Source organism: Phlebotomus papatasi, chromosome 2, assembly GCF_024763615.1.
Source record: "Phlebotomus papatasi isolate M1 chromosome 2, Ppap_2.1, whole genome shotgun sequence".
Lineage (NCBI taxonomy): Eukaryota > Metazoa > Arthropoda > Insecta > Diptera > Psychodidae > Phlebotomus > Phlebotomus papatasi.
Window position 1 is genome coordinate 110996937 of NC_077223.1, and position 10394 is coordinate 111007330.

Sequence of the window (10394 nt, forward strand, 5' to 3'; positions counted from 1 at the left end):
AAATGATGAAATTGGCTTGCAGCATATGCTGCGGTCCGGAAAGAGTTAATCAAAAATATCTAAGCGTAGGAATTAATTGAGGTCCTACAAAAAATTATCTTACATTTGGACATTCTTATAGTTTTTAATCAACAAGAATTGAATTTTTCTCAGTTCTGAATAATTGAAAAACATTGTTTTTCACAGAATATTCATATGCTGCTTTGGGTACTCAGAGTCCCAAAAGAGACGAAAGAGTTAAGGTCCAGTGAGCATCGAATTGCCTTTGCAAGAACTTCTTTGTAACTCTTAGTAAGTGCATAGAGGGAATAGTTGACCATACACATTGTCTTTGGAGATCCAAAGACAATGCCTTACAGCAAATGGACATGGCATGATAAATGAAAGCTTTCAGTTTTAAGTTAAATATTATATTTCAAAATTAAAGATTTCCTATTCACAGCTGAGGCCTAAAGGTGCTCCACATATTACAAGCTTTATTCCTTCGCCACACTTTTAGCTCGGTATAATTTCATGAAGTCAAAATTCACGACCCTTTCTTTCTCAAAATACTTGTGTCCATCCCATTCTTGCGGTCGCAAAATTTGACTGAACTAAATTTAATTTGGTCTGACGTTCAGAAGAAAAAGAAGAGTGCAAAAGAGTGCGATAGATATATACAAAGCTTTTAGGAAAGAAAAGGACGTGAATTTTGACTTTATGAAATTTTCCTAATCTAAACGATGTGCCGGAGTCATTACGGTTTCGGCACACCTTTTAGATCAGAAAAATTTCAAGCAGTCGTAATTCGAATCTCTTTCTTTCTCACACGTTTTGTATATGTCTATCTTATTATTTCGCACTCTTCTTCTTCTTTTAAAAATCACTTCAAATTCAATTTAGCTCAGTCGAATTTGCAGTGTGAAAGAATGAGATAGACATATGCAAAACACGTGAGAAAGAAAAGGATTCCAATTTCGACTTCATGAAATTTTCCTGATCTAAAAGGTGTGTCGGAGCCATTAATAATGATTTTCAGTATTTAAAGGCTTAAAAGGTCCTTACCAAGGACGTAGTCAGAATTTTTAGACAATATATGAAATAAAAGTCGAATTCCTGTTTTTAATATGGCGTTTTAAAAAGTTGCCGTTCAATTGGGTCGTTCTGTATTTGATCGCATTAAATATTTTACTCTCAAAGGGGACCTATGCTCCGTACGATCCTAAGCTTCGTAATAACTAATTTTTTCCTAGTTTTTAAAAAATATGGTTGCGATGAGTCACATTTATTCAGAAACATTAGAAAAATTAGTCAATACGAAGCTTGGGATCGTACGAAGCATGATCACTTTGCTCTAGCGTTTTCTGATAGGCTAAAGCAAGAAGGGCATTCTAAGCTTTAGCCAATGAGTGAACAGCTCCGTTTTTTTTGTTTTTTTTTTTTTGGAAGTGAAAAACTATTCTTGATTCCAGCAATAGTTTGCAACTTCAATTATCTTCACTAGAAGCTACAGTTACATTAAATTAAATTAAAAGCTTTTCAGGGAAATATAAACTTTTTGGCAGGGATCTGATAAAATTTTTCTCTCAACATAAAACCGATTGTTTAATGGGAAAAGTTTAATAGGCAAAATAATATCACGGTGTCGACAAGTGAGAAAAAGAGGGAAAAGTTAATTAGAAATAATTTTACGTAATGTAACGTAGAAGAGAACTATAGTGTTAAAAAAAATATAGCAAGGCTGAAGAAAAAATGGTAAAAAATGTGGGAATTCTTAATAAGAAAAAAAAATATGAAAACATTTACAAAAAATGAGGCTCTCACACCAAAATGGAAAAAATAATAATTTTGTTGCTTTTTATGATATAGTGAAGGGGATCAATTGTTGATTGAATAATTTGTAAGATTTAGAGGAAAAAAAAGTGAAAAAAATTTACGCTCAATTTGACTATATTGACAAGAAAAAATTGATAAAATATATATAATCCTAAATAAAAAGAATATATTGAAATGTGTAATTGTTAAGAAATCAACGAATAAACTTTGAGAAAAAATCTCTAGAGTATTGTAGTTATTTGAAGGAAAAAAAAAAGAATTTTAATTTATGAGCGGGATAAAGTATACATGAAGAGAAAAACCATCCACTACAGAACAATATTCCTCTTTGTATTAGAACAAAAAAAAATTATTTAAGTGTGAGACAGAGAGCAAAAAGTGATATGGCTAAAATATTGATATAAAAATGAAGATAAAAGGTAGAATTTATTGTAAAAAAGGAAATTATGGTAAATATTAGCATCACCATAAAAGTAACATCATGAACAATTGTTTAATTTTATTATTCATAAGAAAATATGCTTTATTCGCGATTCATTAAGAAGTTAAAAAAAGTGTTTAGAATAGGAAAAAAAAGAAACAATACAACAGAGACATTGGAGAAATGCACCAAAAACTTTTCACTTTACTAATTATATTAAAGACAAATCAGCTAGAGAAAAGTAGTTGGAGGCAGTAGAAGGTTATATCGTTAGGTAGAGACGATATAGAACTTGTCATTTGTGACGAAATTAGTGAAAGAAAATTCCAGGAGATTGTTTTGAGAAAAGAATAAAAAATCTTACATTATAGCAAAGCTGTTTATTGTTTTGAGAATTGTTTTTAACGAGGATTTTTTTTTCAGTCTTCAAGAGGGCACGTACATATCTTGCAGATACATGGCCAAGGTAGGTCACTTACTCATCACGGACATTTTGCCAAGGGCTGATTCATAAAAAGAAATGCGTGACAATTGCTTTAGGAATGCGCGGAATCAGAGAAACTAAAAAAGACTTTCAAAAATCCTAGAGAATGACTAAATATAAGTATATTAAGCTGCGGAAACCATGAGTGGCAGATAGTACATTGGCAATCGCATGACTTTGCATAAAGATCAACAGATTGCTGCTTGAGAGAATGATGAACTGAATGGAGTATTGAAACCTTTTGTGTCTCAAGTTTTCTAGATCTGAGATTAACTTAGAATAAATTTTACTAGAAAATTACACTAGACTCTCGCTCAATCGGGCGCAAAATTTTGTTGACAATTTTCACGTTCGATTTTAAATCAAATTTGTTCAAATTCGCTGGAGTTCGTCTTATTTTATCGTGGTTCTTTATATTTGAAGCGCTTTTTGTGGAATTTACAATGATTTTGATGCCCAAATCTCTCGATAATTTGAATGACATTTTGACCCATATGCCCGATTGAGAGAGAGTCTACTGTAAGTTCTATTTTCCACGAGACTGTTAGATTTCGAGAAATCCTCGAGAACTTAGTACTTACGTATTTTCTGATAAATCCTCTAAACCGTGCTATCACACTAGAATTTTTTTAATTTGTAAATTCAATTTAATTTTCAGATGAATTGTTCCTTTGCGTTATTTTGCATTAAAAATTGCATTTGAATTGATCGATTTTCGCTTATTTATTATAAACTAATACTTGGCCCACCAAGGCATGTTTAAACATGCTAAAATAGCATAAATGTGGTTGCTCAATTATATTTGAATTCAGCAACTAAAAATGTTAAAATTGCTCATTAATTTCAATTGTATTGCAGTTAAACAAGTAGCCTTTTGAGCCAAATTGTTCTTTTTAAATTCATTTACTCGTAATTGAGTATTATTTGTGGCAAAAAATAAGTACATTGATAAGTGATAAACTTGTACGCGAGTAAAGCTTCACTATCGGGAGTAATGGCCTCTACACACTAGTAAACATTTCTTTAAAAAATGCCTTTTTAAAGAAAATTTACCCTATCCTTGTAGGCAGAAACGTCAAAATTAAAAAAAAAAACATTTTTTCACGAAAATTGCTTCTAGTGTGTAGACACCATAAGTTGCTGCGTTCCTCCAAAGCAGTTTGAAGAAAATTGTTGTGTCAAGAAATCGCAGTTGGGATGATTTCATACAGATTTTCAAAAAGACTGTGTGAGTGTCTCTTCATGAGCCCCCTTGCCTACAAATCTTCTGGCTTTGGGGATTTTTTGTATAACAGATAAGTGACTTATAAGACATTTTAAGTACTATCACACATTTTCCAAAGTCAGTCATTCACAACCAAAAATGTGTCCTAGCTGTGAGAATTTTCAAGTAAATTCTAGTAATCTTTTAATGCTTAATTGGCTCAATTGAATTTAAAATTATATTGTGGAAATCCTAGTGTGATAGCACCGGGTTTTGTATAAAGTTTCTCTCAAAGAAATTAAAAAGAAATCAACTAAAAACTGGTCGGAATATCTTACCTCTGAGGTTTGGTTTGTCCATTCCTTTTAACTTATTTCTTCTTTTTTGCTATTAGTTCAACAATGAAGTAAATCCTTGAAATCCTTGAAATCGAATTGAAGATTCGAGACTTTGACCCTTTCAGGATTTTGGCGTAATATAACTCAAAATCGAGGGATTATATGTATATCGCTCCTTGGAAATTACAAGGGGTCAACTCACTTTTTTTGCGATTTTGAGATTCTAATGCACTTAGAAAGACAATTTAATAAATTTTCAGATGCGTCATTAAAATTCGTTATTAGAAAAGTTTTTCAAAATTTTAATCTTTTTGATTACTTGCATAATTTTGTTTGAAGTATGGGGGCACAAAATATATTCATCGTTCAAATTTTTGTGAAACAGGCGACTGACTCAAGCAAGTTGATCCCTTGTCATTCTAATTTCAGCAAAATTTGCACATCATTTAGAACGACAAGGAGCTAACTCATTAAAAAAACATATTTTGAGAGGTAAAAATATAAAAGTTTCGATGTTTATATTAGTGCTCATACAAATAGAAAAGAATTAAATTGTTTTTGTTCAATCATTAAATTGAGATACTTATTTACACAAATTTGTATCTTTCATGCTGTCTCCTGAAAACCAAGGAGCGATATACAGTAGACTCTCTCAAATTCGGGCATATAGGACCGAAATGTCAGCCGAATTAGACAGAAATTCGGGCGACATGTGCATATAGATATTGAGTTTACACACTGATATATATCGTAAATTGCATGAAAATCCCTCAATAATGCAAAATCACATCAAAACTAAGACAAACCATGCTAAATTTGAGCATATTTGATTCATTTGATAATCATAATCAAACTTGAAAAATGACAACAAACTTTTTTCAAATGTAACCGCTGCCTGAATTAAAAAGTAGCCCGATCTTAAAAGAGCCGAATTTGCGAGAGTCTACTGTATTACGTATTTTTCGGAGTTTTTCATTATGGAAAATCCCGTTATGCATATTAACCGAGCAAATTCTCGCAAATGAGTCTTTGCTAAATAACAAATTTGATGTAGTTCTTGAAGTCTTAATAATAAATAATTCAATTTAAAACCTTAGTATGATAGCACAGAAATACTCCTTCCTTTGTATAAAGTTTGCTAGACTTTGTATTTTAGCCGGGACATAGTTGGGAGAATTATAACAGATTGTAAGGCGATTTTATCACAGAAATGAATCACAGAGGAAAATTTTCCAAGACACACCGGTACGTTGGGGCCTTGACAGACCTGAGGATTAGCCGAGAGACGGCTTAGCGTAATCATATTCGAAATAATGGTTAAACTACATTTCCATCATTTTCCACTAAGTCGTCTCTCAGCATAAGGCGTAAGTGTGCCTAGGGCATAAGATACACTTCGAAATACCCTCGTTTAAATGGGCCCCTAGAAATTTCCAAGAACGTCCAGAAACAAATTCAAAAGCCTCAGGGTAATATTTAATAACAAAGATTTGAACGAAATTTTTCTCAAATTCTGTATTTACATATTTTACAAATTAAAATTATTTCTATCTCATTACACATGTCACATAATTACACGGTATCAACCAACATTTCATTAATAAATGAAATTCCTAAAGAACATACGCTCTCCTTCTTTTTCGTATGCAAAACAGGAAAGAACTTCAGACAATATATTTTTTTTTAAATATTCTTACTTTCTTTGTCATTATAACAAACAGCAGCACATAACTTTCTTTTGCCTTGACGCCATAATCATACAAAACGCGAGTAGTCAAAGTTTTACAGAAGTACTATTGTTACAATTATAAAAAATTCTAACTAACTTCTTTTTATTTATTTATTTTTTCTTTTGATATGACTGAATTTTAAACTTTCCTTTCATTTTTTCTCTAAATTATTTTCATAAATGTGTAGCCGAGTTTTGTGTTGAAAATAAACCAACAAAACTATTTCCTCTGAATTTAGCCCGCTTTTGTCTACATATCCGTATCAACAGCTTTCTCTCTCTTCTATCAGTCTATTATTAAAAAAAAAACATTATATAGATGCCCTTTTTACAATTGTCTTAATTTTTTTCTATTTCCCGAGTAATATAATACATATTACATAATAGAGTTGATCTGAAACTTTCGTATGAAATTTTGAATGTTTTCCTTTTTTTTATACATTGTAGTAGCAATCGAAAGTGTCCATAGTATAAGTGAAAAATTGTTGAAAAACTAACTTTTTGTGATTTTTTTCACTACCTATTTGAGGAAATATACACGTACTATACATGCAACATTTATGAAAAAAATTATTTTACACAATATCAATAAGGTAGAAATCCCCAATTTACTGCATATCCTTATTGCACATTCTTTGCTGCCTAATCTGATTGATCACAAACGGGAGATATTGAGCTTGATTTTCTTATTTAATTAAGAGGTTATTCAAAAAAAAATCAAGGTAGATTTTTTCAGCAATTATTCTATTTGATCTTCAAAGAACTGAAATTCGATGATTTTCGACTTCAGAACATTTTCCTAATTCTTTTACCCTATTAAAAGAATTCGGGAATAATAAAAATTTTAGAGGCTATATTTTGAGATTTTATTCTGATTTTAACGATAATGTTATAATAATAATATTTTTTTATTCCTTATTTATTTAATTTTGAGAAAAAGGCAGAAAATCAAAACTATAACAAAAGCTAAGGGAAAAGAAAATTTCGTTGTTGCCACGCCTACTTGAAGAAGACCACGCCCATTCGTTCCACTGCCTGTCATATGTCACGCATTAATCATCTTTGTGATTTTTACCTCAATACAAAATCCCAAACGTTAAATTTTATCCTCAATATTTAGATTATAAAGTTGTAACGTATTTTTTAACTCAGTCCCTTTTTGACGCAAATTAAAAAAAGGACTAGCATTATATTGCTGCTCACACACCTTTTCCATTTACTGAAATTCCATCAAGTAAAACAGTAGTTCTTCTGTTGCTCAAATGCCAAATTGGTTTGTCTTTTCTGTTAAATCAAAATTGAAAATTGATTTTTATGGTAAGAAATTTAAGTCTTAATGGCCCCAGCACACCATTTAGATCAGCAAGATTTCATGAAGTCAAAATTCGACTCCTTTCTTCCTCACACGTTTTGCATACATCTATCTCATTCTTTCGCACTCTTCTTCTTTTTTTAAACACCACAACAAATTCAATTTAGATCAATCGAATTTAGAGTGCAGAAGAATGAGATAGACACATGCAAAACGCGTGAGAAAAGGATGTGAATTTTGATTTCATGAAATTTTCCTGATCTAAAAGGTGTGCCGCAGCCATAAAAAAACCTGAAAAAATTATTGGAAACCATAATTCTTTCTTAATAAATTTAGCAAATTCAATGCTGCATGCTGCTTAGCTATATGACCGCATGACGCTCTATTAAAAAAACTTATCTATAGATTCGGCGACAGAGAAAGATAATTTCAATCGATTGAATTCAAGAAAACGGAAAGGTATGCGAGAGGAATAAAAAATGTATTTAAAGTAAAAATGTAAAATTTTATTAAATAGCTCTTCTATCATTCAAAAATCCTTTTCGTGAAAAGAAATTAAAATTTAGCCAGATTTTAATCAAAAACTCAGCAATAAATTCATTTGATTGAAATTTTACCTCTTAACTTCTCAAACTGAAATCTAATTGAATTCTACTGAATTGAAAACATGTATCAGTGCCATGACAACTGAATTTCACTGACTTTAAATTGAAATTATCCAAACCGAAAAGCTGTTCGAGCAATATAAGTAAAAAAAAATGTAAATAATCTCAGATAAAAATGCGATATGATCACAAAATATTGACAAATAAATGATCTAAATGTTTACTGAAATAGGTCGGTTTACTGAATCGAAATTTACATTCTTTCCCTCCGTCTCAAGGCTCGGTAAACATCACAAGTTCAATTTAGATCAAACCAATTTTGAGTGCTAATGACTCCGACACATCTTTGAGAACAGAAAAAATCGAAATTCACATCCTTTTTATTCTCACACATTTTGTATATCTCTATCTCATTCTTTCGCCCTTTCGCACTCCAAATTCGATTGAGCTAAATTGAATTTGTTGTGATAATCAAAAGAAGAAGAAGAGTAAGAAAAAATAAGATAGACATATTCAAAACATGTGAGACAGAAAGTGATTCGAATTTCGACTTCATGAAACATTCTTAATCTAAAAGGTGTGTAGGAGTCATAAGCACTCAAAATTGGTTTGATCTAAATTGAACTTGTTGTGGTGTTTACTGGGCCTTAAGACGGAATTCCTACGGAAAATCTCACAATTTTTTTCACTATAGATGCAAATTCCAATTTTGAACTGTCAAAGTTACATAAAAAACGTGTGACAAGGAAAGGGATTCGAATTTCGATTTCAATAAATTTTCCTGATCCAAAATGTGTGCCGGCAAAAATAAGAATTTTATTAAAAATTAAATTCTCTATTCTCCCTTTATTTTTTCAATTTTTATACTACCGCTTTGTCTTAACATTGGGAAAAAAGTGGATTGATTTTAGATCTTATAATTTAGTTTTAGAATAAAAGTGTAGAGAGGTGTGGTCTGTTTCTTCATGGGCGTGTTTCTTCTACCTCATCTAATAATTCATAGTTATCTTGGTTCATCAAGAAGTGTGACCTAAATTAATTTATAGTCGGGGTTTATTGAAGAGTTCACAAAATACCTTTATCGCTGTTATCATCCAAATTAAACAATTAAAAATTGAGTTTCTTTGTTACCCAAAATTTGCCTTGATTTTTTTTTAAAGATTAGATCTAAATCTAAAGTTCAAAACCACATCACGTTATTAAATAACCTCTTGGCTTAAGTAAGAAAACCCAGGCAATTTATGAATAGATTATACTTCAGGATATTGTAGAAAACAGAGACATTGGGCTATTTATTGATACTTTTATCCCGTTCATTACTTATTTCTAAGATAGTTTACAGAGTGGCAAGAATTCGTGTGAAGCCAATGCAGGCAGACAGAAGAGTCTGTCCTACTCCCCAAATCATTGCATAAATTGGACTCATGTGCAGGCTGGACGCTCGGTGTACGAAGGCAATTGCTGCTGAACTTACCACACCCGAAGTAGCTGGGGATACCACACCCATAATCAGGATGAGGATTGAAAAGAATCGGCCAAATTTGTGCTTTCGCAGTGTCACAAATGCCACCAAAGCAGCTATTGTGTGGACAAATATCGATGAGAAGAGTGCCCACAGGAATATGTGATACCACATCTCCCGGAATGTGTGAAGTGAGCTGTTCTGGGTGAAACTGATCACGTCTTGAATGGAGTCAAATGTGTATTGGTCGTTGGTGGAAATCATCACTTGTCTAGCAATTCTCCTCTCAAACATTGATGGTGCAGGATTCTCCCTGGAATCTCGACAAATACTCCTACAATGCGATTTTGGGAGAGAAGGGATTCAAGGCAGCTTATTTTTTTTCACGTTTGTATCCTCGGATACTCAGTAATATTCTAAAGTTTGACTTAAGTTATCTCTACAGGCAGCATTCCTCATTCTTCTCTTAAATCCCAAACACAGATTGTTTTTATCTCAATCTCTTGTTGTTTTGCTTTCCTGAGAAAATCTCGATGTGTTGACTTCTTGCCAAATCAATAATAGTATGGACAGTCAATGTTGAAATCCTTGAATTTGCCTTCCATTGACTTAATCATCTTCATTCCAACATCCCACTTCCTTTTTATCACGTACTACACAAAACTATCATACAATCAACACTCAATATCCAACAAAGTTAGTGAAAAATCCCATGATAAATAAAGATTCAGGAAGTCCACTTCACAAAAACACACCACAAGCAAATTTTATTTTGACATTATTTTGACGCTCCTTTGTGAGAATTGTGCCCTCTAGCGGGAAAATACCCGGCCGGCTATTCGTACTGACTTTACAGATCCTACTGAGTATATACAGCGTATTTATGTGAGGAAAGTACTAATTTCCATACTTTCTAGGTATATACTATGTATTTACGTGAAAGATATACAAATTTAAATATATAGTCAAGTAATACGTTGTATCTCTACGCAAAAAATACTATGTTGAAGAAGTGCCCGGAATA

At 31.9% G+C, this 10394-nt stretch overlaps 1 protein-coding gene across 3 annotated transcripts; it reads right to left on the minus strand.

The window, feature by feature from the left end:
- Window positions 1-5929: 5929 nt before the first annotated feature.
- LOC129800853 (transmembrane protein 170A) lies at window positions 5930-10158 on the minus strand. Of its 3 annotated transcripts, none has more exons than XR_008751656.1 (2): window positions 9383-9446; window positions 5930-6282 (listed from the first exon to the last, which is right to left on the minus strand). XR_008751656.1 is itself a non-coding variant. In XM_055845552.1 (2 exons), the coding sequence occupies exons 1-2, from the start codon at window positions 9662-9664 to the stop codon at window positions 6600-6602; spliced, it is 321 nt and encodes a 106-aa protein (XP_055701527.1). In that variant the 5' UTR covers window positions 9665-10158; the 3' UTR covers window positions 6387-6599. The 3 variants fall into 3 exon arrangements, 1 of the variants encoding a protein (XP_055701527.1); XR_008751655.1 differs by lacking the exon at window positions 5930-6282 and adding an exon at window positions 6387-6638 and having other exon boundaries at window positions 9117-10158; XM_055845552.1 differs by lacking the exon at window positions 5930-6282 and adding an exon at window positions 6387-6638 and having other exon boundaries at window positions 9383-10158.
- Window positions 10159-10394: the final 236 nt, after the last annotated feature.

Coding starts and splice junctions, on each gene's coding strand:
- LOC129800853 (XM_055845552.1), bottom strand. CDS start 9,664: ATGTTTGAGAGGAGAATTGCTAGACAAGTGATGATTTCCACCAACGAC. Junction 6,639..9,382: donor CCCCAGCTACTTCGGGTGTG/GTAAGTTCAGCA, acceptor GTGATCAATCAG/ATTAGGCAGCAAAGAATGTG.